The sequence below is a fragment of the Osmerus mordax genome, chromosome 3 (assembly GCF_038355195.1).
Source record: "Osmerus mordax isolate fOsmMor3 chromosome 3, fOsmMor3.pri, whole genome shotgun sequence".
NCBI classification, from domain to species: Eukaryota; Metazoa; Chordata; class Actinopteri; order Osmeriformes; family Osmeridae; genus Osmerus; species Osmerus mordax.
The window spans coordinates 16,162,726-16,189,823 of NC_090052.1; the positions used below are offsets into that span (position 1 = coordinate 16,162,726).

At 42.4% G+C, this 27,098-nt stretch overlaps 4 protein-coding genes across 7 annotated transcripts; 2 read left to right on the forward strand and 2 right to left on the reverse strand.

The window, feature by feature from the left end:
- Positions 1–6,521: 6,521 nt before the first annotated feature.
- On the forward strand, positions 6,522–8,803 carry mpg (N-methylpurine DNA glycosylase). The gene is made up of 3 exons (XM_067233675.1): positions 6,522–6,908; positions 7,506–7,710; positions 8,019–8,803. The coding sequence occupies exons 1-3, from the start codon at positions 6,702–6,704 to the stop codon at positions 8,450–8,452; spliced, it is 846 nt and encodes a 281-aa protein (XP_067089776.1). The 5' UTR covers positions 6,522–6,701; the 3' UTR covers positions 8,453–8,803.
- A 458-nt stretch (positions 8,804–9,261) lies between these two features.
- On the reverse strand, positions 9,262–20,241 carry nprl3 (NPR3-like, GATOR1 complex subunit). Of its 4 annotated transcripts, XM_067232676.1 has the most exons (14): positions 20,035–20,241; positions 19,738–19,807; positions 17,291–17,329; positions 16,374–16,506; positions 14,759–14,833; positions 13,633–13,786; positions 13,397–13,478; positions 13,139–13,276; positions 12,550–12,706; positions 12,044–12,150; positions 11,358–11,487; positions 10,543–10,732; positions 10,143–10,335; positions 9,327–9,719 (listed from the first exon to the last, which is right to left on the reverse strand). In XM_067232676.1, the coding sequence occupies exons 1-14, from the start codon at positions 20,231–20,233 to the stop codon at positions 9,554–9,556; spliced, it is 1,833 nt and encodes a 610-aa protein (XP_067088777.1). In that variant the 5' UTR covers positions 20,234–20,241; the 3' UTR covers positions 9,327–9,553. The 4 variants fall into 4 exon arrangements, with proteins under 4 accessions (XP_067088776.1, XP_067088777.1, XP_067088775.1 ...); XM_067232674.1 differs by lacking the exon at positions 17,291–17,329 and having other exon boundaries at positions 13,397–13,475; XM_067232673.1 differs by lacking the exon at positions 17,291–17,329.
- A 1,753-nt stretch (positions 20,242–21,994) lies between these two features.
- LOC136940503 (hemoglobin subunit alpha-2-like) lies at positions 21,995–22,788 on the reverse strand. Its single transcript, XM_067232685.1, has 3 exons — positions 22,628–22,788; positions 22,303–22,510; positions 21,995–22,214 (listed from the first exon to the last, which is right to left on the reverse strand). Exons 1-3 carry the CDS (start codon positions 22,720–22,722, stop codon positions 22,086–22,088), a joined length of 432 nt encoding a protein of 143 aa, XP_067088786.1. The 5' UTR covers positions 22,723–22,788; the 3' UTR covers positions 21,995–22,085.
- Positions 22,789–25,372: 2,584 nt separating this feature from the next.
- Positions 25,373–26,248, forward strand: LOC136940431 (hemoglobin subunit beta-2-like). The gene is made up of 3 exons (XM_067232577.1): positions 25,373–25,533; positions 25,620–25,842; positions 25,993–26,248. The coding sequence occupies exons 1-3, from the start codon at positions 25,442–25,444 to the stop codon at positions 26,119–26,121; spliced, it is 444 nt and encodes a 147-aa protein (XP_067088678.1). The 5' UTR covers positions 25,373–25,441; the 3' UTR covers positions 26,122–26,248.
- The last annotated feature ends 850 nt before the right edge of the window (positions 26,249–27,098 follow it).

Genomic DNA, 27,098 nt, shown 5'->3' on the forward strand with positions numbered 1-27,098 from the left:
GATCCAGAGCTGAAGCTACAGTACCACTGGCTGAAGGCAACAGTTATTCATGACTAGCAACAGATTGCTAGCGTTACCTCCATCGTACAACAGTGACTCACTGGTCCTCAGGCTTGACTGTAGGACACAGATGGTAGGAGTCAAGAGTGGGCTTAAAACAGTGTAAAATCTCAAAGGAAATACTAGTAGAGTATAACTGGTTGTTCATCGTTCATTAATTGTAATTTGTTCTTTTTGGGAACAAACTTCCCAAGAACTGCAATGAGAACAATGTCAGATATTTACTAAAGACATGTAATGTTGAGATGTCTACAGGGAATATTTGATGGATATACCATGAAGCAGCTGTAATTAACGGTGAGCTCTCCCTCTGGTTTGAAGAGGGAGGAAGAAGGAGGGGTGAAGTCAGGGCGAAAGCAACGATTAGGCCTAAGCTGCGACGCCAGACCTGTAAGAGCACTCAAGCTCCTCTGAAGCCCCATCAATCAGACACAGATAAAAGGGGTTGAGCGCAAGGGCCATGTTTGACTAAAGGAGCACCATAAGATGGCCCATAAACTGCTTCCTCTTCTGTCAGCCAACTAGGGAGGTGGTGGGAGGGGGGTGGGGGTTGGGTGGGTGCATCATTTCTGGGTTAAGCTCAGTGAGAATGATGTTCATGCTTGAGTTGAAAGGATTCTCCTTCAAACGGTAGACAGGACTCTAGCCTCTGTGAGAAGGTCTGACTCTATAAAGGTGCACTCTGCATTGAGATTTAGTTAGGGCCTAGAAATCAAACAGACATTTTGATCACAGCTTTACCAATAGGAATGCATAAGGAATGAAACGCCATGACAACAGTCCTGAGCATGGGAAGACGTTTTAACAGGTGATTAGAAAAACATTCACTCATTTCACTTAAGACATTCGCAATAACTATGTGAGTATGGAAATAATGATTTTACTTTCAGTACAGTAAACACAGAAATCTGTGAAGGGAAAGACATAAAGATGATTTCATGATTTCATGAATTAGGACATGTCGCTTTTGTATCAGCAACTAAACAGGAGGTAGGTAACCCATATCCATAATGTGCAGACGGCTAACCCCAAGAGGAAGGCTGAAAATTAATTTATTGGGGACATGTCACAGTGTGGATGATAAGACCAACAACAGACTGTAGACAGCCTTGCCTCCCTTTTTCCCCTTCTCACTTCCTGGCTGGCTTAATGGCTGCAGGTGTGACTTTAGACAAGGAAGCCGTTATCAGGGTACACCATGACACCATGAAAGGGGTTAGGAGGGAGGAGAGTTGGGCCTTTCTGTGAGAAAACATCCTCCTTCTGAAGCGATTGCATATCTCAAACAAAAAAGAATGCCTTCAGCTGTTACGAGGCCAACATCTGTTGGTAGATCAATGCTGAAGTTTCAGCTACTATTTCAAATATTTCCACTATTATTACTTTTGAATCCCCCTTGTTACCATTTTACAGTGTACTAATTGGGGGGAGTCAGGTGGCTGAGCGGTTAGGGAAGCGGGCTAGTAATCTGAAGGTTGCCAGTTCGATTCCCGGCTGTGCCAAATTACGTTGTGTCCTTGGGCAAGGCACTTCATCCTACTTGCCTCGGGGAGAATGTCCCTGTACTTACTGTAAGTCGCTCTGGATAAGAGCGTCTGCTAAATGACTAAATGTAAATGTAATTGGTGGGTGCATTTATTCAACATTTTAACATTGGTTCAATAAATTTATTTAGAACCTGATGTTTTTTCTGAAGCCCTAACTGAGTGAACAGGTTGGACAGCTGTTTTTCCCCATCTGTGTCTCTGACAGCGAAGTGGAGGCAGGGGCCTGTGAAGTCAGTCCCGGTGGATATAGAGTAATCCTGCCTCTGTCTCCTGACAAGTAGCCAGCCCACCTGCAGTGCACCTGACACTTGGCCTCCAAACAAGAAAGGAGTCACGTAAAACATTTATGATCATCCATTAAAAATGAATCCCATCAAACAGTTCAGTAAGAAAGCAGATGGAGATTATACTCTGCCATCCAGAGGCTTGCTGTATGGCTCCTCTAATGTCACATGACCACAAGACCTCCGTTGACTTTGACCTTTCTCCTCACCAATGGTGAAACCACCAATAAAGATATAAACTTTGATGGATTCATAGAAAGCGGGACTAACCAATAATAAAAGCCATTCAAAGCTAATGAGAAAGCATTTTAAGATACATTCTGCAGTATAAAATAGAAAGTGAGCTAAAGAGGCTGAGAGAAGAAAGGAAAGAGGAACAGATTGCAGAAGTCAAAGGCTGTGGAGCCTCAGACACATAAAGCTAGTATCTGTTTGTCAGCTGACAAAGATGTCAGTTAAATATAGCTGAAGTTCAGTTGGGCAAACAGAAGATGCAATATTAGACTCTTGGTATTGCATGGCATGAAAATAATATTGGTCTTTATTCCCTGAAAACATTTAAATTAAAAAAATATATTTCTGCTCGTGAGTGCTTATTTTCCTTCACCAAAGGCAAATTATTGATATTGATTTCGATTTTCCCCATTTTTTTTATTAACTTGTCTTGACATCCGTTAATGTTATTGCATTACGTAACACAAACACATCTAAGCAAGTGTTGGGTCCAGCTACCAGAGGGAGATAGAAGCACTGTGCATGTACAGTAGTATGTAAAATAAAGATTACTTGGCATTAAAAGGGCACATTGAAAATAATGTGTGTTGGATGCTAAAATAAATTAACAGGTGCTATGTTGACACATGAGCAGGATGCCATCTGTCTGTTTAAACATTTAGTACATAAATCATTACATATCACACCATGTGGAAGTTGTGTTAATGAGTCCTTTTCTCCAAGTACTGCCTTGGAAACCTTTTAAAACCAGTAATTCTGATACCCTAATTACTATAAATAGGTTAACCCCAAAAGCTCTCTCAAGGTGTGATGGATTCTTGTTCCTGTTCAGGCATAACAATAAACACAATAATGTGTGTGTGTGTGTGTGTATGTGTAAATGACAAAGCAGAATAGTGGTTTGTAAATCATTATACAAACACATAATTTGCACTGCTCTTCAAGATATAAAGGTGCTGAGATTCCAGGAGGAACATTTCAACAGCAAATCAAAGTCCCACCACTTTAATGGCTTCTGTGAGTCATGGTGTTCAACGATATTTTACATTTATATTTAGTCATTTAGCAGACGCTCTTATCCAGAGCGACTTACAGTTAGTACAGGGACATTCCCCCCGAAGCAAGTAGGGTGAAGTGCCTTGCCCAAGGACACAACGTCATTTGGCACGGCTGGGAATCGAACTGGCAACCTTCAGATTACTAGCCCGACTCCCTCACCGCTCAGCCATCTGACTCCCATTTTCAAAGTCTGTGCTTCTAAAGAATTCTGGTTGTGGTATGGGGAGCATTCGTCTGTGTTATAAATGAGTCCTTGGCACATTTGCAGAGAAGCATTGTCATTGCTGCATCTGCCAGAGATAAAAAAGAGGCCAGAACACAACACTACAGCCAGGCTCAGTCGCACCGAAAGCAGCTGGACCCAGTCTTCACCAGCACTTCTGACAGACACAGGGAACATAAGCCAAAGCCTGGCAACAATAACCTCAACCTGTCTATCACATAGATGACAGACGTTAAATAAGTCATCCAACCATCTCATTGGCTGTTCAACTAATTACCAGACAGCCAGGGACCAGTCACTGACAGAAACTATAGACCACCTGGTTTCACCTTTATGTAAAGAAAGCAAGACTATAAGGAGCACTTCTTGATTAAAATAACTATTATATAAATGAGATAGTATAGCATAGTCTACCTATGAGTGAGAAGAGGACAGTTTGTAACACAAAACCAATTTGATTCCGAACTGTGTGGCCTAATTCTAGATTGTTATGTAATTTGGTCACGCAAGAGCAAGTGATAAAAGTTACTACAGGACAGCTGCCATGACATCATTAAAATGAGCCATGCAAATATTAGATCTGGGAATGTTTATGCCATTCTTAAGTTACTGAAGCATCTCAGTTTACCCACTGGCCAACTCATGAGTGCCCTTCACCTATTTCTGCTATGTTCACACATACAACCCCCTCCCCCCAGGGCATGGTGCCCTCACTGGCTCTCCTCCAGAGAATACAGCAAGAGTGCAGCTCTCATCTTTTGAATGTTGATTCGGTCATTCTGTCACACTTTTCTATAGATTGTTTTCACGTCAGGTACTAAAGCAGTTTATATGGTTTGGTTCATTCAGTCCATTGGAACACATCAGACCTGGTCTCACAGGAGAGGACAGGTTTGACAGTTGACTGATGATTTAGAAAACTGAGTTGTTTTCTATGAGGTGACAGCTAAGGGATGTATTCAATGCACTTTAGTCTGGACTTGTTAGGTTGTTGCTTGGTAACAGACTGCAACCACTTCAAAGTCCCTTGTCGGTGCATGAAAAGCTTCTTTGGAAAAGTTTCAGAGGAGACCGTCATTGGACCCTGGGATATGGCTTGCAACATGTTCCCCTCTGTTCCTGTAGGTTCAGAGCCTCCCCTCGGAGGGGGTAGTCTCTGGGGAGCAGAAGGCGGTAGGTCTGGTGTCTGGAAACACGTCCGTCTGACTCTGATGGCAGAACCGTACAGAAGGGAAAGGCTGTGCGAGGCAGGGTCATGAGAGTCCAAGTTAGAAACCCAAATCTGTCAACTCCATCAGAGCCACCAACGATCATACTGTCAAGCTGGCCAACATGGAGCCCGTACCCCAACTAATCATGCCTGCAAGTACATTTCCAGAGGAAAAAATACAGTTGAGTGTCCCTGTGTCATAGCGTTTATAAGTTGATGTTTTTAATGTCCTCCATGCTTTTCCTATTCCGTTCATTTTAAAATAAAGCTCTTACTTATAACTTAAAAAATCAAGTGTACTTGTATACCACAAAATAGCCCACAAGGCAGCTAATGATATTAGGACATTTGCGTTCTTTTATTTTTAAGAGGCCAAATATTTAGTATACGGAAGTACTTGTACATACACATAGCACCGGTACTAGGATATCTGGAATGCATTTTATGGAATAGAGTACCTCATACAAAAGCACTTCTTTGTTCCCTGTAGTTAGGCCTACTTAGTGGAATAATACTTTTTCCATTCCCCAAGTCCATTCAGGGAAAGATTATAATAAAATTATAATACAAAAGAGTAGGCCTATAGGAAAGGTCAATGAAAGACTGCTTGGCTGTTTACATATTTTTAAGTTGTCCAATAAATTCGATCAATCAGTCAACAGACTGCTATCCCCGCTGTGTGCTATAAAGCACGAACATGTCCCATTCTGTTACTCAGCCAGGCTGGCACATGGGTCATCACTGCCCCCCAGGACAAGTTGGCGCATGCCGCTTCCTGGGCATGGGCAAACACGAGGACTTATGCACTATTTATAACCACTTATTAGAGAAGACTGTTTTCTTAACAAAGCTGAGAGAAATGATAAGGCAGGATGAGGAAAAGAGAACATATAGCCTACCAACAGCATAGCGTCATTAATTTGCTTACTTTAATACCATGTGATAATGCATCTTTAATTACTCAAATATCCTGTGCTAAAATGCATAGTCCTAAAGTAGTACTTGAACAGGCTACATGATCCAAATGTGTGAAACAGGAAATGCGTATCAATGCTTATGAAAGCGATGTTGAGAAAATCATCAGAGCAAGGTCATCCCTAATCAGTTCAAAACAACAGACATTTTCTTATTCAAACAAGTCCAAGACAAAATATTAATAAAAAACAGGAAACTGACCTAATCTGATGTCACTGTGAGTGCAATACCACTGAGTTACCTTTGCCTGTGACTGTAGTCTCTAAACTATCAAAGCAAACACAGACAAAGCTTTGCAAAAATCAAAACAGGCGGTGTCACCTATTTAACTCAAGTCCATGTTTCAAAGCTTAAAATGTGCAAAATACTTAAATGTATCATACTTTCACTACCATCTCCACAGTATACCAATGTTAATCTAAAGACTGTACAATTAAAGTATGTTGTGACAGCAGCTGTTTAGAAACCATTATTGATTGGCAGGATTATGCCAGCCCATTTGTTATTGATACCAAGTCAGTGGAACATAATAGGGTTTTAGTAATGTTTAGGCCTACTCAGTGGCGGCTGGTGACTCAAATAAATGGGGAGGAAATGAGGAAAAGCAGGTAGGTACAGTAACATGCTCAGATTAGTTCTTGTTCAAATCAAATGTATCAATTATCCGACTAGCAACATAATGGAAATCTAAAACTAGGGCAATGTAATGCACCTGACTTGGATCTTTCTTTTCCCACAATTTACTAATATAAAATTATCATCATACTGTCAATCACACTGTTAGCCTATCGATCGCATTACTTCGAAATAGAAATACTGTGGATATGGGTTCACCGTAGTTCACTAACCCTGTAACACATTACTGTACTGTGCCTTTAAAATGAGCTAGCTGATTTGGAAGCCAATGTCAAACGCCGATTCAGCTTGATTTTATCATTAACTATTGTAGAATCTAATTTGTTAACCTAATCTGTTGAGCGTTGCACAGGCTGAAGTTCGAAAACCAGCTCAGACAGGAGTTAGTTAATGTTTTTAGCTAACCATGTTAGCTAGCTAGCCTAGAACAGAAGAGAAGACAGGCGAAGTGGATTCCCTTACGCAGAACTAGTATGTCAGCACGAAAGAGAAAATTGCCTTCAGCCCTAGAGTCAGCAGATCAGGCAAAACGAGTAAGGCCAGTGCCCCATTGTGAGAGTGGCGATGTCCACGTGAAGGATGTTAGTCCTTCTTTTCACAATGAAGGGGATCCCTGCAGACTTGGAGAAGACTTTTTCAACCAGCCATGTGTTTGTTTGGCTAAAGCCTTTCTCGGCAAGGTACAGTCATTTGACTAACGTATTGTACCCACGTAATTGTAATGCTGGCCAGGGGTGCTGGTGGTTGTCATGGTTTATCTATTTAGCAGACGCTTTTATCAAAGGAACGTAGAGGGCCCCCTTTTTTGATCTTTGGGTATCTTGATCAGCAGTCAAATGCTTTTCCACTGAGTTACTTCCTGCTTTAGTCGGCTGTACCAAAACATTAGTAGACATAGTCATTGTTTCATAGCTCATAAACCTATATAATAATGCATGTGTATCCGGACCACTTTCCTGAAGGCCTGTAATAAAGTCTGCAGGCAATATTCTGTCAGGCTTCATACATATACAAGCTGTGGTCTTCATGCTTCTCTACAGTTCATATAATGTTCTCGACATAACTGATTTTACCTACTAAAGTAAGCAAGCAACAACGATCTATTAAATGCAGCTTTCCCTTCTGTGGTTACCTAATTTGCACACCTACGCCATCTTCTGGGCTTATAATAACCCCTCCCATGTCGCTTTGGATCCCCCCCATCCCCAATACACTCATACATTTGAGATGGTCGAGGATACTGTAACACCAGTAGTTAACTGTTGTCTTGGTGCCAGGTATTGGTGCGCCGATGTGCAGACGGTACCGAGCTGAGAGGCATTGTGGTGGAGACTGAGGCCTACCTTGGAGGGGAGGACAAAGCATCTCACTCAGCTGGGGGGAAGCGCACAGAGAGGAACACGGCAATGTTTATGAAGCCGGGCACAATCTATGTGTATTCAATCTATGGCATTTATCTCTGTATGAATGTATCCAGTCAAGGTAAGGGTACTGTACTAAGGGTGGTCTTAAAAAGTGTCGAACACTACCTCATAAAACCGCATGAAGCAGTTGTAATGATGTAACATATTTAGAAATGAAGTCTTATCTGTTGGAAAACCACCTCGTTAAAGACTGAAATGTTTCTCATTAATGGACTATATGAGGCCTAGCCTAAATGGTGCTGTTTTTTCAGTCAACATTAAGGAAAGGGCAAGAGGAAGGAGACAGAGTGGAGCCTGCTGACTGGTTGTGCATTGTTTGCAACAACAAAAGAAGCACACAAAAAAGTGCTTCTTTTGTTGTTGCAGGGGAGGGGGCTGCAGTTCTACTACGCGCTCTGGGACCCCTTCAGGGCATGCCCTTCATGAGGCAGCTGCGAGTGGCCAGACGGAAGGAAGGAGCACGACCTCTCAAGGACAAAGAGCTTTGCAACGGGCCCTCCAAATTGTGCCAAGCTCTGGACATCCCCCGCCGCTTTGACCGCAGAGACCTGGCCTCTGACCCAGACGTGTGGCTGGAGAGGACCTCCCAGGCGGGGCCCCTGGACGTGGTGACGGCATCCCGCATTGGCATAGAGTCCCATGGAGAATGGGCCACCAGACCCCTGCGCTTCTATCTGCGAGGACACCCATGTGTGAGCGTGGTGGACCGACAGGCAGAGAGGCTGGCTGTGGTCTGCGGCGCCCTTCATGACCTGGTTCCGTCAGTGGAGGAATGTAACGCTGACACAGGACAGAACTGAAACTGTCAAACGTGTCGTGTGGACATGAGCTTTTCTTGATTCAGGCCCATGCTTCTGCTACAATGTGTGAGCATACAACTGACAGCATACAGTTGTTTTTGTCTTAACTCTCCGATTTGTTATTCACTTATTCAACACATGGGCATGTTTATCAATTTTCCACAATACTCAGTGATGGAGTAGAACCAAGGTACACCCATAACCAGATGTTTTGATAAGCAAATACCACAATTCAAGATGTGCTAAATGAAACATTAACTCTGCAGAAATCCTTGCTATGGTTCCACTTCCATTATTCTCTGTCTCAACAACACAGAATAGATTGAAGGAAATCTATAAATGTAGTGATTTGTTGAACTTTTCTTTACATGTGAAAAAATATTTTGGGGTATAAAACTGTACTGTGTTCTTTTCCTTGATCCATAATCCTTGCAATCAATCCAACTGACCTAACTAAATGGCCAACCGACAATTCACATTCTTTACCTTGAAGCATGCACTGGAACGAATGTCCTTGCTTCACTTAAAAAAAAAAAAAATCCTCTTCTCATCAATTTCACAGATGTTTAGAATGTTCCCCTCCTCTCAAGAAAAAACAGCTTGTCTGATGTTTGGCATCTTTTCATTCTTAGTTTTTCTCTGGCACTCCAGAGACTCTGGGGGAGGACGGGGGCTATTCAGGGCAGCCTGTGGTCTGGAATGATCGTTACAGCATGTGCACACCTCTGCTGTGTTTACTACAACCGATCAACCACATCTGACGAGAGCGAACCAACCTCAGTAATGGGAAAGGTTCATCATGCACAGTCGTCAACCTAGACAGTTCCTCGTTATCAGCACAGCAGATTTCTGTAATAATTTAATAACAACACAAAGAGATCTCAAATAGCAAGGGAAAAAAACTAAACAATACAGAGCATTAGCTAACACAGGCAAGCACAATCATTTATCTTAAAGAGCGGTAGATTATTTTTCTGTACAATGGCATACACAATCACCCTCCCAGCGATAATGAAAAAATGAACAGTCAAAGCAGCGTCATTGTCAAATTGTCATCGTGTTCAAGAGCAGGGTAACCGAGACTGTCTCCTCCTAGACTCCCTATTCAAGAGGTGACTGGAAGAGGGAGATGACTGGGTCCTCATGGTTGGTGACCACCAGCACGCTGCGGAACTTATCGAAGAGCGTCTTGAGGTGCGAGCGCCTCATGTTCTCGTTGTACATGATCTCCTCCAGGTGGTGGTGACCTCGGAAGTAGTGCAGCAGCCTAAAGGGGGGAGGGAGGGGGGGAGGTTGTAGTCCAACCAGCACGGAGGAGGAAGTTAATCAGATTCTCCCACAACCATGAACTAAGTAAACCTACCACAAGGCAGGACTGTAAATGAGTGGAATACAGTACAGTTTGCATTGCAGCACATAACTGAATAACTGCTTCCACTTCTCACGAAAATTTTTCCGTTAACCCCTTTGCTTTCCAGTCAAAAAACATCTTAATTCCCCGAAACACAAAGCAAACTGATTTATATTTCCTCTCAGATCACTGGGGGTCCTCTTTTATAGACTTGGTCCATCTGTTAGGCTGGCTGACACACAGCAGAGGGCGACAGAGAGAGAATCTGACCTGTAGCGCACAACATCATTGTCCCAAACCCATAGGGTTTCCATCAGCGCCAAGGATCAGAGGGCCTACCTGGCGAACATGCGCAGGTCCTCCGGGTTCTGGGCAGCAGGGATGCTGAGGATGACCTGGCGCTCCTGTTCCGTCAGACTGGCCAGCAAGGTCTCCGTCATCCTCTTGTTGAGGGGAGAGTCTCCACCAGGCATCAGCTCAGCACTCGAGTTCTCCATGCTGGGGCTGGTCAGGGTCATGTCGTCACTGCTGGCTACAGACAGTAGACAGCTGACGATCAGCCGGGACGAGGAACCCGGGACGGATTCGATGATTAGCGGCGGCGAATCGGAGACAAAAGTTCCCCCTCAGGCTGCCGCTACACTGAGGCGGCCTGGCACATAGCTCAGAGTTTGAGGCTCACTGACCACCGTGACCCTGGGTGTAGCAGCTGGACGAGGGGGGGGGGGGGGACACTTACTTGGGGATCCGAAGCTGAGGGCGCTGGGAGTGCTGAGGCTGCGGCCCCCCACCCTGGCCGTCGGGGGGAGCTCCTCCTCCCGCAGCCCCGGCTCCTCCTCACCGGGAGGCACCAGTAGGCACACGTAGGTGTGCAGCTGGATGAGCAGGCGGTGCTGTAGCATCCACACCACCATCTGGATGAGCTGGGCCTGGACACACAGGGCAGGGGAGAGCAGGGCAGGGGAGAGCAAACCAGGTCACAGTCATCCTTACAGAAAGACAGGGCCAGTGAAAAAGGAACTCAGCTCATCCTCTTCACCACAGGCAGTTTTGGTATGTTTCCAGCCTCTGGAGAGTTCTACCTGAACCCAAAATAGGGCCATAATGTAGCCTGTGTTCTGATCTTGTTCTCATAAATAATGGACATTTTAAAGGATGAAGCCGATGTGACTGACTGCTTTATATAATTGATGACCTACACTTAGGCAATGTCCGACCAGGATGGAGCAGGAACATTTCTGTCTCTGCCTCTCAGACCCCCTCACTTCACTTCTGACTTAACCCTTGTGCTGCCTTCGGGTCACATGACCCAAAGGTTCACAACGAACCATCGTTGTGTTTACCCAATTTTACCCAATACAAAAACAAATAAAAAGCATTTTCTTTTAACCTTTGCGATGTGGGGGGTCTGAGACAGCCTGACGGTTAAAAGAAAATGCTTCACTTTGTTTTTGTATGCTGTAAAGTTGACTGATGGGTCAGAATGACCCGAAGATAACACAAGGGTTAAATAACCATACGTTTCAGTTTTATATACCATTCTATACCACTTACCTCCTGCACAGGAGCATCCAGTGGGTTTCTAAACTCTGCCAGGGAAACAGGCAGGGAGAATTTGGCCAACATAGAGGGCAGCTCATGACCTGGAAACTGCTGGGCAAACTGCTCAGCCAATAGCGAGTACCTATGAGAGGGGATATTCACCATAGTAAAGCCCTGCACTTCAAGTTCGCTTCACACAATTTGTACGCAGCATTTTTGCCAGCTTCATTCAAACTATATTGGGTTTACCAGACGCATGAACTGGATAATATCATTTATCATTACGAGTAATTTTCCCGACAGCTATGATGTGATTTCCAAACAGACAGGCTGTCTAAGGTATATCCCTTGGTTGGTTGGTCTCCTGTCATCCTTGAGCTCTCCCTGGGTGATGAGGCATGGTAACGATGCAAGCAGAAATGAAGCAGCATGGAAGAGCGAGGGAGGGACAGAGAGAGAGAGAGAGAGAGAGAGAAAGAGAGAGAGAGAGAGAGATGAAGCCAAATGAGTGAATCTAACCCTGGGCTCAGTGTATATGTGTTTGTGTGTGTGAGAGAGAGAGAGAGAGAGAGAGAGAGAGAGAGAGAGAGAGAGAGAGAGAGAGAGAGAGAGAGAGAGAGAGAGAGAGAGAGAGAGAGAGAGAGAGAGAGAGAGAGAGGTGGAGGTGGAAGGAGGAAGGACGATGGGACAAGACTCACAGGCTGATGTTGGCGTGTGGGGACAGCATGTAGACGTTGTTCTCACAGAGAGGGTAGACAATGATGGCCTTGCCCCAGTATACCAGGTGAGCTGCAATCTGAAAGATCTGCACAGAAAAATAGCAAGGTGATTCTTCAGTTTAGCTGACTTAAAACATCAAACAAAAACAGGACAGCTCCTTATTAACGACGTGCTTACTGTTAAGTGCCTCAAGTCCAGTAGATGGCAGTATGCCATCTGTTGTGCATCATTTAGTACTACTCAGTTTGATCTGCTTTTCCACATTGAGACATTAAATGCCCACATAATTGTGAGTCCATGCTTGCATGCATGTGAATGTGGATGGCAAGTGGGTGGAAAACTGCTCGCACCCGTTCTGCATGGTAACCTGACCCCAATGACATGTTGTAACGCATGTGTTCATGACATACAGTTCTCGAGATTGACAAGTGATGGGACCGCAGCGTGTTAGTGTGACTGAAGTTGGATGCTAGTGTCACTGGACCTGCAGTAGGGCCAGATCTGCATCCTGGGCCAGCTGCTGGAGGTTCTTGACTGCAGAGCAGGTCTTGATCAGGCGCACCAGGGCAGGGGAGCAGTCCAGAGGCAGCTGGGCCAGCAAGGCCTTCTCACTGTCCAGTAGCAGAAGAGCATGGTATGGCCTGCGGAACAACACAAGTCATTGCCTTTCTCTATGGGAGAGAGAGCATTCCACTATTGTTTAATATCTAGCAGCAAAAAGTGACTACGATGTATAGGTTTATCCGACAACACACTGACGAAATTACATTCGACCAGTAACATAATCTCATATATTTCATCCTGTTGTTGCACAGAACATGTACAATATCTTTGACGAGAGCAGAGAATTTGCATTTCGGGACCTGTGTTGGATGGCGTTTTGGGACACACACCACTAGGTGGCCCTGCATCACAGCACAGCCACTGTACATATCACATCAACCTGCAGACCACAAGAACCCACAGGAAGACCTTCGACAGCGTTAAGAGGTGGCCCGTGGATCAAGAGAGTAATCCAGCTATAAACCCAGACGAAACGCCTCCCGCAGACAAACACCATCCCACGCACACACCTTATGGCCTTCAGGCTGCGCTCCAGTGCCTCAAGGGGGATGTGGTTGCCCCCCACCCTGTGGATCTTGTGGGGCAGACAGAAGCTCACCTCCAGCCAGTTGTTGATGTGAACTCGAACCACGCCAGTTGTGCAAAGGCTGCAAACAAAGCAGAGAGACACGGGACAGCTGTGTAACGTAACAGCTTCCAATAAGCAAGACGGGGTGCTGAGGAGCAAGGGAATGTGATGTGATGACGCGCGGTGTGTTATTACAGACCTATCGTATGCCTCTTTCAGGTCCCTGGCAAGTTTGCATTTGGGAAGGATTTGTCTGAACGGGGACTGGGGGCTGCCATCTGCTGACATGACAAATCCAGAGAACACCGTCACAAACCTGCCATTGAGCACACCACCTCACAGGGATCGTTCTGGCATGCAGTCCGAGTTGTGAGGGCCGGACGGCTCGACTAGGACGAGGAGTGGTTGAGTCGTGTGCGTGACAGGGATGCTCACTTTCTGTCAAGGCGGTGACCTCATCCTGAACAGCCAACATGAGCTTGGCCTCTCTGGTGAGGTACTGGCAGCGCCTCTCCTCGTGCTGCAGGGCGATGGCGATGCGCCGGGAGAGGTTGTGCATGCAGCTGATGACTGAGGGGTCTGCGTTGGCCTGGGGGGGGGGGGGGGAGGGGGGGGGGGGGGCGCGAAGACGAGTTAGGGAGGTGCAGACACAGTAGGGATGGAAGTAACGGCGTAATGCTTACACTTGATCACTGATCATTATTCAACTCGTGAGCAGCCTAATTATGATCAGTGCACATTCACAGGTATGACACATATACCGTATATACCGAGATACCCAAAATATACTACATCCACTTAGAAATCAATAAATAATCCAGCCCCCCATGCTCTTTCTAGCCCCTGAGACGTACTCCCTACTATAGTCTATCAAAATTACTACAATAGCCTAATAAAATGCATTCAATATTAGTTACAAATGTTTTCTAACTAATATTACACTCCCGGTATGTGTAATGTAGAACAAGACTTGGTATGGGAGAGTTCAAACTATCCGATACCAAAAAAGCATAGCTAATAATATTATTTTAAGTGCATTTTCCACTGTGATCCAACTAGTACAAACATTTGCTATTTTGTCAAGAGAGCTAAGCATATCTACTGAATAATGTCCGGTTTTATGCCAGAGAACATTCCAGGGTTGCTGGACAGATAAGGTGGTTGGAACGTAACACTATTAAACCCATGTCAGCTGTTGGAGGACACAGTGAGTCAGCAGTCAACCAAGCTGAGTCACCCAGCCCCAGATGATCAGGGCAGGACTATGCCATCCTGGACCCCCTGATTACACCCCCCACCCTGTTTCTGTTCATTCTGGTCATTCCGGAAAGTTATCACACATATATACCCCACCCTTCCTAAGAACACAGTCCTGACCTTGTCTCAACCCAACACAGCTGAACCAAGCCCCTATCAAACTGCATGCAGGATAGTATTGCTCATGTCCCAGAACCTAGTCAAATACTGTACATAGCTATTTTTCTATTTGAAATAACAAAAAATAGCATTTCAGAGAGAAGAAACCCTGAAATATCATTTAGGCGTCATAGAACTTGTATACCCTCAAAGCAAACACCACACTGAACAGGATCATCGTCGGCGTCTCCCTCTTGGGTGACGGGTCTGTTTTGGACACCTGTAACAAATAAAAAATATACACAATGCTTAGCATACATTTCCTTGAATCATAAAAGTATGGTCACATGTATGTCTCAAGTGACAATCATTTCAACAAACGGTGGTCACATGATTTAATCACGAGGGTGTGTAATATGAATAATCATTCAAATGAAATTACAAAATACATGTATCCCAAGGACTAAGTCTATTTATATTTTGATTTCCAAAGGACCAAAGAAACATTGATGATCACATTTACATAAATGAATACACTGAATTGAATACAAGTTGATTGCATCTAAGAACACAGCCATAATGCTGGGGGACTTTTGTATAATATACAGCAAGGATCTCCAACCCTGTTCATGGACAGCTACCTGCCTGTTGGCTTTTGATCCATCTTATTTGACCTTTATTGAAACTAGTTACCAGATCAACCCACTAATTATTAGAATCTGGTGTGCAAGATTAGAGTTGTAGTGAAAACCTACTGGCAGTTAGTGCTCTAGGGGTTGGACACCCCTGATATACAGTATATATTAATATACTTGAAATTAAATTACAGACAGTCATTTTAATCTTCCAACTAAATTAGATGACCACATGTAATTATAGTCAACAGTTTACATTATAATAATGTAGTAGACCCTTTTTATCGATAAAAGGTTTGTCTTGACTACTCAACATTTGCTGTCTTTCTCAGTTTAACATGCACAACGTTGTAAATACTCTAACATAAATACTTCACTAGACAAGTTAAGCGTGAAAGCCCTGAATGGCAAGCAAATGAAAAAATAATTTTGAAGAGACAAAACAATTAATTTAGTGCCGCATGTCATACAAACTACAATTAAATAGTTTTTTTGATATAATACTTCAAAGAGTTTCAAATACGCTTCATGGTTTCAGGAAAATGTTTTGAATTCCATAAATAGTTACTATTAGTCAACACAGACTCACCCTAATCTAGCTCCACCACCTGGCCCTGCATATTATATTTTACTTTGAAATTGATTTTGCATGTCAGAACACTGACTTATTTTGGTGTATTATATGTCAAAAATGCATCTGAGCATGGCAACAACTCTAATGAAGTCATCAAAGCTGGTACTTAATTTTCAACCCAAGAAATAGAACACCAGACAGAGTGGTCATCAATACTGCCTAAAAAACACAGAAACCAGAAAGGTATCTGTCAACAGTGGTTAGCTTCAGTGATTAGCTTACTATAGGAAGCCATTCACTGTAAAAAGGGTACAGCTGCAGGTGTTTAGTACACTGGCATTGGAGGGAAGGCATGGGTGTGAAAGTTGGAAAGTTAGCTTTCTTGGGTGAATTTCCTTGGTGATTAGATTTAATTGTTTGTTGCTTGCCTTCCAGCGCTTACGTAGGTTAGTGGCTTAAATACCAAAGCGTGTTAAAGGACATTCCCAAAAAACAAGATCATTGTTTGCCTGAGGGATAGCCAAAAGTAGTGACAGACATTCAGTCTTCTCTTTCACCGTACGTGTAGACAAAGTGGACAGAGTAAATAAACGTACTCAGTGATTTCTTACCTGGATGGTGTGAGGATGCTGTAGAAGAGTTGGGTGCCCAACAAAACGTACATTGTCTATCTTCAACTCAAACTTCTTTCCACACATGTCCGATTTGGTGGCCAGGATGGTTGCAAGAATGATGTCTGAGAACCTGATTTAAACACAGGAAATACATTTGTGAGAACACCAGTTAGTCCAAGTAGAAGTTTGAAAGGAGGTGGAGGAGAGACAAAGGACGAGTCAGAGGGATCCAATTATTGTTTGTTTTATCTTGATTATCTTTTGTTTAAACATGTCTACGCATAGCCTTAGACGGATTGGCCTGGAAGGTACTTTACTGATCAGCGTTTGATAGCAGCTTGTGTAAATCTTTGAAAGAGGATAGAAAACTGAGAATAGACCCTCTCTGGTAGAGAGGTGAGGGCTTTGTAAAGGGGAGGTGATGTACTCATGCTGGTTTACATAGCTCATGCAGCAGGCCAGATCTACCATCAAAACAAAGGGATGACAACTTATTTCTTATGTTTGCTGCAGAAATATTCTGACAGTATACTTAAACATGGTAAGCTTACGTACATACAGTATAAGTACGCTAATTAATATGAATTAGATATAAGAATTAGATAGATAGATAGATACTGAACACATACTATAATTGCAATTGATACAAAGCAGTTTCAGACTGCAAAATGAACAGATGTATTTTCGGTTTCACAGGAACAAAACAAGTGATGGTTGAAATGCAGGATATACCTGGACGAGTGGATCATTGAATATTCAGTAATTCTATAGGATTTTCAGGTGATTGAGGCATATGCATCATTGCGAACATAAAGGATAAGCTATAGACACAAAACAGGAAGGAAGAGGCGGGGTAAATAAAGACAGGTGTGTTCTAAACAAAAGGAACGTGGTTTAGAATGATTTGGTCTTACCCTGCTACCAACTGTTCATCAGTTAGTGGAGATAGTTCTCTGAAATGGGAATGGGGCCATAAAAAGAAAAAAGCAAACAAAAGAAAAAATGCAGCAGACAATTGGACAGTATGCACAACAGAGGGACATGAAACAAAAACAAACATCGCACTACCTCATATTGAATTGAAAGCAGTGATTAGATGTAGCCTTTTCCGCAAATGAGCCTTATCATCATCTTGGAACGATGGGTCTGTCAAACTGTCTTGTTTGATGTTTTGGGAACAGTATTTCTTATTAGACTATTGTCAGTAATCCTATGTCCACCCATCCTGACCAGAGGCCTGTTTCATAAAGCGAGTTTACTGAATAAATCAGGTTTATGCCAGTTAGTCTGGCTTATTTCCTGTTGATACAATTCCATAAAGCCTGCTCAATTTAGTTCAAGCTCAGTTACTAGGACAACTTATGCTGCAAAACTAACCTGGTCATGGGCTTAAGTCAGGCTTAACCCGTGCTGTTGCTTAACCAGACGTTCCTGTAACATTTACCTGACGGGGAAGCAATGATTTACCGCAGACCTTCTGGCGTGACGCCATATCCAACATTGCTTTCTGCAATGGTGGATCGATATGATCCACATTCTACCTCTCTGGCTGCTTAAAGATCCTGTAAAGCAAATTCCATGATTTGCTTCTCAGTACATTATATACGTGTGAAATGAGTTTCTGAAAGCATGTGCAAAGCGCGAAAACTTTGTCGCACAGAGTTAGACCGTAGAACAGTTTATATTCCGTTTTCAGACCAGGTTTTAATGGGCGGAGCCAAAAAATTAACGATCTACGTCACTTTGACCGATCTACGTCAGATCTACGTCAGATCACTGAATGGCTCCTCCTGCTGTACTGTTATTGTAGCCTACATCAGCTAGCTAGCTAGATAGATAGCTTCAGGATGTCTCTCTCCACCCGCAACTGCATCTTCCCTGGATGCAAGAACTTCAGCTGCGCTGCAACGCTATTTAATTTCCCAATTGATGAGGAAAGGAAAAATAGGTGGATTGATTTTGTGAAGAGCCACGCTGATGGAAAGCTTCGGATCAACTCCAACAGCCACCTCTGCAGTGAACATTTCACGGCGGATAGTTTTAACATGGACCAGAGACAGACGGGGTTCGCGGACACACGGCTTCTCTTGCAGAGCTGTACCGAGCATCGCCCTCCCAGCCGTTCCTCCTCCGGTCGCACCTGGACCATCCACCACCGCCAGCAGTTCATCACTCAGTTCTGGGTGCTTGTTATAATTATACTAGATAACTTTTCTAGAGGTATCTCTGCTATGAGTTAGTGCAAACCGCTAACTTGATATTAGGCTACTCGGTGTAGAATGATGGTATTTTGGTGAAATGGTAGCTAATGTGCTAGAAGTAGTTGGAGAGCTCACTGTCTGCTGTCTCTGGTGTCCATTTGTACTCCAGTGTTACAGCTCAGGGGAACAAGCTTCATTTATATGCATCTGTATGTTTCACTCATTGAACAAATAAATTCTACTGTTTTGTTCGGCTTGACGTAGCGTCCATTATCTGGGTCGTAGGTACTTGAGAGAGGCGGCGCCTTCCAGCGAGGGGGCAGAGCTTCAGCTCCTTCAGGCGACACGCCCCCCCAGTCTCAAGCAGAGAAGACTGCTGATTTTCTTACGATTTCAAAGCCTAATTTAACATACTTGTCTGTGTTTTTTTTATTTATTCGAATTTGGATGGGTAGTTAATAACACATTCTTCTGTGGTGTGGTGAACTTAAAACTCGTTTTCAATTCCACTTTACAGGATCTTTAAGAATAGGGTGCACCCGCAAATATCTTGACTACTTGAACTTGACTCAAATTAGTCGGATTGCATGAACTAGAATTGGCCATTATGGAACCGCTTTAGCCTCGATTGAGTTGATTGGTTAATTCAAGTCAGGTTTTAGACTTTAAACACATCTCTTTTGAGCAAGATTTATGGAACAGGCTATGCTATTTTTTCAATCTTAGTCATTGTTTTCTAACTCCCCAAGCACATAAACAAAACATTGAAGCACTGATATGTGCATACACACATCCTAGGACTGAGTAGCCTTGCAGAATATGATAGGTAGAAGAACACCCATTAAGTAATATACTGTCTCAAATTAAGCTCTCCTTCAGTCCCTGAAGAAGACAGGATCTATACATATTCATCTGAAAATAAGGTTGAATGTCCAATCTATTTTACATACATGATGTGGTAGTATGGTGTAGAATATAATATTCTGGCTTCTGAATTGATTTACAGAACACATTTAAGTCATTCATACCACTCCTTCTTGGCATTAGTGTACTCTAAAATACTGTAAAAGAGGCAATTTTGATGAGCCTGGTTAGCTTAGAGTACACAGACTATTTTGGAGGCTAAAGCGAAAAATGTAACTCGGAAGTCGGAACATTACCTTGAATCCCCATCTTGATCCTCTAGAACATCTCCTGCTGTGTTCAATGCATATGGACTTCTCTGTTTTGCTTGAGGACAGAAAGACATCATGTTCAAGCACAATGAGTACGGTAAAGCTGTGGTATTGCAAAGTATGATCTGATTATCTCAGTAGGCTACAGCTATATCTTTATAATAATGTTAGCCGGGATTTGGTAAAGAAAGTGATAGCACGGCAAAGTTGTAGTCCACTAGTTCGTAAGTTGAGTAACATGTTACTTAATAATAATGTTAGACAGTACTGTAGCCTACTTACTCGGAAGAGACGATGGACACTCGGTCAGTCTTTGGAATGGGTATCGAAATAGCAATTTGTTACCTCGACTACCCGAACTGACCAGAATAACGCTGATGGGACTTGTCTTTTCACCACTTTTGTTAATATTATTTTGTGAGTGTTTGTACATCGAGTTTCTATCAGCAAATACCTCAACAGAAGAAGAGTGATTGTACATATTATAGCAATGTCGAACACTGCCTGTGTTGTGTGTTACGTCTATTATGGCTACAGAGAAACTTCGGCTTCAACTATAGTTCCGCTTCTGATTGTACCTAAATTCTTGAGTCCGTCTCAATGAATAACACAAATAGATAATTTGCGTTTAAGAATGAATGTTTGATGTGTGTGTGTGTGTGTGTGGGGGGGGGGCGGTATTTCAATAGCTATGGGCTACATTGTTACATAGTTCATTTTGCACGACGCATTTACGACCGCTCCCCAATCCCAACCTTTTCACACTGATCTCAGTGAGCTGTCAGTAAACAATCGCCGTTACGTCGGAGCTCTCCAAGGTTCTGATAGAGATCCAATGACCATCGACCAAAGTCTATCCCTCGATTTAAAAATACTGAAATTATATAGTGGTGTTTGTTTTGGGTATATTTCAGCTAACCAGCGACGTGCACAGACTTTTGGAGGGGCTATTGCTCTAACATTAAAAAAAAAGCGATCAACATTTTTAATCCTATATTTGTTTACAGTAGATGGCCACCACAGTTATATAGTACAGTTATACCGCCATATAATAACATCTACCAATTGGGACATTAATTAATTTATCATCTCATAACAAAATAAGCCAATGCGACTTTTAGGCTATCAGCTTACACTAACGTAACATCTGCTTGTTGGTTGAAAAGTCACATAACATTGTTGACTGTAAACAATGTATAATCTAGCATGATTCATTTCAGGCAAAACCATCCCATCCCTGAGCCTCTCTCTTCTCTACAGAGCGCACAAAAATGTAACAGACTGGACATAACAGCTACGTTAGCCTGCTGCTGCTACATAGGCAGTTACTTGGTTCATGTAGCATGATTATACGTCAATATAAGGCAAGGTATTGCGACGTGATGCAAATCTTACAAGCTGATGTTGCACATTATTCGAGACACAAGTTGATATATTTGTTTTTACTATTCACAGGGCATTTGTCATTAGGTGTATTCGACTTCATACAGCCAGCTGTCTTGAAGCTGTGAATTCTGGTTAGACTTTTGTTTAACTTGAGACGGCGCCGAGGCTAGGTCACTGTGACGTGTCCATCAAAGTACCGTGAGATCGATTCGAGAACTGCCGGCTGTGTCCGAGCGCATTTTCCCAAGAGCAACTGCACGGGTTCTAATGACTACACACATAGATATATCCATACATATATATATAAACACTAGATGTCTCGTCCGCGTTGCCGGACAACGGAGTCGAACGTCCGCACATGGCGGCCATCTTGCTACAGTCAACTCGCTCACCCATAACATTGTGTTGATTCTACATGTACTTTTGAAATGACCATAACTTGCTCAATTTTCAACCGATTTTGAAACGGTTTGGTTTGTTATCAACGTCAGAGATGTCGGTATGCCACTGCATACTTATATTCTATTAAAAAAAAAAACATAATTATTCATAAGTATGCAGTGGCATACCGACATCTCTGACGTTGACTGTAGCAAGATGGCCGCCATGTGCGGACGTTCTAGACTCCGCCGTAAGACATCTAGTGTTTATATATATCTATGGATATATCTATGACTACACAGCTATTGACAACATAGATAATGACGACATACCTAAAATAACAAATATGTTACCATTGAATTGGTCTGCATGTTATGTAGGCCTAAGCTATGCTTTGTATGCCTTGAAGACTTGTCAAAATAATTAGCCCACTGTCTAAAAACGAATGAAATCCTCAAACGAATGACAACTCAAGTTAATTTGTTTCAACATTTATTTAGTTTTGAACTACAGAGTGCCCCTGAGCAATGTTGTCTCTGAAATATCTCTGAAAGATGTTCAGCAGTTTATCGGTACTTCTCTTGCAGAGCCAAAGACACGGCAGCGAGGAACTTGTCAATAGACACATGAGCCTCTGGGGTGAAATCATCGGGGAACAGGATGGCCAGAACCACGATGATGTTGTGGCAGAAGATCTGGGGTAAAAAAAAAAGAAGCAAAGTACGCGTCAATGTAACAAGTCACAACATAGCACTAAAACCCAACTATAGCTACTTTGCTAACCTTGAAGTTAGCAGGATCCACCCGCAGTTGGAAGGCGTGCAGCTCACTGAGGTTGATTAGACCATTGGAAAGGTCTTCGATTTTAGAGACGGCTTCACCAACACCTTCAATGATAGTCTTTCCATGAGTCCTCACAGGAGCAGAGCCGGGGCTCAGGTCTGGCCAGTGAGAGAAGTAGGTCTTGGTCTGCGGGTACACCACCAGCATTCTATAAGAAAATAATATGAATGCATTTTAAAAGGGCACCCATAGCTTATATTACTTTATAGGCTATAAGCCTACGCCTATACTTTAACTTTGGTCCAAACAAACAAGTTTTCAATACCTGGACAGAGCGTCGGATCCGACTTCTTCCGTTTTAGGTGCCACCTTGGCCCAGAAGGCCTTGACGGTTGCCTTGTCCTTAGAACTGAGACTCATCTTGTTTGTTGTCTTTGACAGATTGAATCTAGTGAAGTTTAGTGACCAGCTCTCAACTGCGTGCGTTTTATATAAGCTCGTTAAGAGGGCACACCCAACCTCTACGTGTGAAACTTTGGAAGCCTTCCACATTTTTTTAAGATTAGCGCTTCACTTGCATGCGATAGAAAATAAGTAGTTATGCTCTAATTTGAGTTTCTAAGGATTTAAACTACATGTTTATACCTAGTTGATATGGAGTTTTTAGCCTACTTTACTAGCCTATACTGTTTTAATGGCACGGTGACCAATTTTGCGCAGGTGCCATTGTGCAATAATTTAACGGGATTCCTACATCGTTAAAATATTACAATATTTACAATAGGTCGGCTTATTAACCTATCGTACTTTTATTTGGATTATTTAATTGCAAGTGCTGTAGTATATTGTAGGCTACAGTGTAAATAAGTAAAAGGTTACCTCATGACTGCATGACAGAATATAGTTCCACTACAGAAACTAGGCCAGGTCTAGTTTGGCTTTAATGTAGCCCAATCACAATTAATAATTGATAATAATCTGTGATATTACCAATAACATGGGTGTCTAGACCTGCTTATCAATGATGAAGGGCGGGACCACCACTCAGAAAATCAAGATGGTCCGCTAAAGAGCCAACGGAATCTAGTCTTTTGACTAAGTCAACATCCAAGTAAAAATCATACACATAGCACTTTGTGCTAAAATATTAAAATATAGAAATATATAGAAAATATAGAATTTTTCAATAATGTAACGTGAAGCCAATCAACAAAGGCGTTTTATGTTAAGCAGATAACAGCAAACGGCTCATAGTCATTTGCATTATAAAGTCTGATAAATAAACATACAAAATAAGCAGTTAGTATGAACAGATTTTGATTAGGCCTTCGAAATGCTTATCCTAAATTAAATAAACAATAAAATGTATGTGTGGTAAATTGGTTTGTAAAAGGCCTAAATAAAATCATTCAAATTACCAGACAACCCTAAATAAATTGATTCGAAAACAGGGTGTTCTCGGATGTTGGCTCTTTAAAAAACAGTTGACCACAATATTTAACAGGGGGAAAAGCTTTGTAGAATAAACCTTGTTCGTGCAACGATAGGAGTATTAGAACCATTTTGAGCAATTCATTAGGTATTTAAAGGGTTGGACTTTAACTACGAAAGCTGGTTCTTTTGTCTGCATTTAGGTAAATCATTAGAAAATAGGTCGAACCTTCTCTTTGTCGAAGTTAACTTTCAAATGTTCTGTTTTAACTGTGTTGAAACTATATTAATCTTTTCGGGGTTACAGTCCTGTCATATTGGCCGAATAGGAAATTAGGCCAAACTAAACAGCCTTGCATTAGTGTGTCGGTGTGTTCCAAAAAAAAAGTATGGGCATTTTACACCCTTGATTGGTTATCTAAAGGCTTTGTACACTTGTACGCTTTATCACAAGATTATGTGTGGTACCACCCTTTCCCTCAATGTGCGTGGCATGAATTTAGATTACAAAGAATTTCTCGAGACAGAAGTGGCCTACCAGTTTATACAAAACATTAAAGTTAAGGTTAAAGTAGACTAATTAAATGATACCCAGAGATGACAAGTTTGCCTATCTGGCAATAGCCATTTTATTTCTCCGTTTCATTTAAGTGAAAGGAAGGCTATAGGCCTAGGCTATATGTGAATATCTTTTTTTGATGAAGGCTTTACCAACGCTTATAACGGTTATAGGCTATATGACGAATCAAATCAGCACCCCTCCTTCCAATAGAAACGGGTGCTGTTCATGAATGGGTCCCAAATGTTGCCCTTTCCACTTGAGAAATGTGTATTTTTTCCTAAAGGGAGTCCCGTTACGACACTATAGGTGCCGCCGAACAGTGCGTTTAAGTGCGTTTCCCAAACATGCTCTTAACAAGAACGTTATACCTGTCTCTTATAGGCCTACTTAAGACGCTTCCTGGATGCGGAAATGTGATAAACTTTACCAAAATAATTGATTAGCCTAATGCGCAAAATGATTGAGTATTGACAAAAATAATTATTGTCGGTACAAAAACCGTTTTACATAGGCTAGGCTATATCATAATTATGATGATTTTTAATCATATGTGGTTAAAAATAGTTCCCATGAGCATTTGCATAAAGCACAGTAGGTTTCATGATTTGACATTCAGCGTGATGCATTCATGAAATGCTTACATAATTCACACACCATTTGATTAACCATGCTCCAAAACATGTTTGCTGGTTTCAGCAAAGGCCTAAAGACTGTGCATTTGTCCTCAAATCTTTACGCATGAGTCATGTAGTTTCATTAGTAGTGTTTCAAGTGTGTTTTAGGAGTAGCCTGGGACCTGCATATTTCCCAACGTGAACAGATTTTCATTTTAATGTTGTTCATTTAGGCAATTGCTCTTTGAACAGTATTTGCTAGGAGCATACAGTCACTCAAACTAAACTTTACCTTATCACTCGTTTTATTCAAATTACATTTAAAACGCAACAGTGCTTATCAACATTCTGCTAGCCTACCCTTATCGTACTTTTTAATCTTTCTCTGTCGTAGTCCAGCCCATAGTTTGGATTCATCGAATCGCAAGCTGTTGTGGGGGGTCTATTTAAACGCTGCGCGCTCTGGTGCCAAAAAATCATTAAATCTTTCTGCAAAGTTGGCCTACCCTTAGACACAATCAAAGGCAGCAAGATGGTTGAGTGGACGGAGTTCGAGCGCACTACAATCACAAGCATTTTCGCTAAAATTGACTATGATAAAGTGGGCCCTAAGGCTCTTTCAAGGTGACTATAGCCTTTTTCACCATTTTTGAATGCGTAAAACACCGAGATTATAAACTGAAATTAAAGTAAAATGTGTATTTTTTCAGAACCCTGGTTGTGTACCCATGGACACAGAGGTACTTTGGTAATTTTGGAAACCTGTATAACGCCGCCGCCATAGTCGGTAATAAGATGGTCGCTGCTCATGGAGTTGTTGTCATTCACGGATTGGAACGGGGTTGGAAGAACATGGACAACATTAGAGAAACGTATTCCGAACTGAGCCACCTCCATTCTGAGAAACTGCATGTGGACCCCGACAACTTCAAGGTAGGCTATATATTATTCGTCACAAAAAATGGACTTGGATGTATTTTTGCGCATGATGAAACTTGGTTAGTCTACATCCGCCAGTCTCTCCCGATGTGTTTCTGTCTGTCACACATCTGAAGTGTCAATCTATTTTGTTCTACTTTGTAGCTGTTCGCTGAATGCCTTATCATCGTCCTTGCTGCCGAGATGGGCTCTGCTTTCACCGCCGAAGTCCAGGGCGCGTGCCAGAAGTTCCTGAATGTTGTGATGTCCGCCCTGGGCCGACAGTACCACTAAGTATAGCCTATGAACAAATTAAAACGAACAAAAAGATCATCCAGAAATCATTAATTGCTGATCATTTGTTTAAATGCATTTGTAAAGTGAATATGTAAATCAGCATAAAATAGGCATAATCAGCAAATGTGAGTGGATTTTTTTATTCGTGCACATCAGAATCAGAATCAGAAAGGGTTTTATTCGCCATGAAAGTTTGCACAGACAAGGAATTTGCTTTGGCAGGAAGGTGCATACATTAAACATATAGGAATCTTACATTTAAATATGAGGACTAACTATACTAAGGGTACATAACTAGCAACACTAAGAGGAACTAGCAGTACTACTTGGAATTAGAATTAAAGTAAAATATACAATAGAATATAAAATGAAATATAAATTGCCGTAATTTACAATATAAAAATACCAATAATACAACATTTACAAAGAATACAAATGGTAAAAGATACAATTGTGTGATGCAGTGCAAAAAGCAATGTGTTATTAGGACATTAAGTCATAAAAGTCAGTGTGAACCCATGGCCTTGTTGAAGAGGCCAACAGCGGAAGGGAAGAAACTGTGTTTGTGGCGTGTGGTATTGGTCCTGATGGACCGCAGCCTTCTACCGGAGGGGAGTGACTGAAACAGGGCGTGTCCAGGGTGGGAGGAGTCGGCCACAATCTTCCTCGCTCGCCTCAGGGTCCTCGAGGAGTGCAGGTCCTCGAGGGTAGGCAGATTGCAGCCAATCACCTTCTCAGCAGTGCGGATAATACGCTGCAGCTCTCTTCCTTGGCAGTGGCTTCAGTTCAGTTCCCACTTGAAGTTCTGGGAGAGGATAGTGCCCAGGAAGCGGAAGGATTCCACAGTGTTGAATAAGACATTTACAGCACATAACCAATTATAACCTGTCCAATTATTCCCGGATGCCCCCACAGTAGAGGGTTTAGTTGTGCAATTTTACAGACACGTTTTAAAAATAGAAATGGCATGTTCA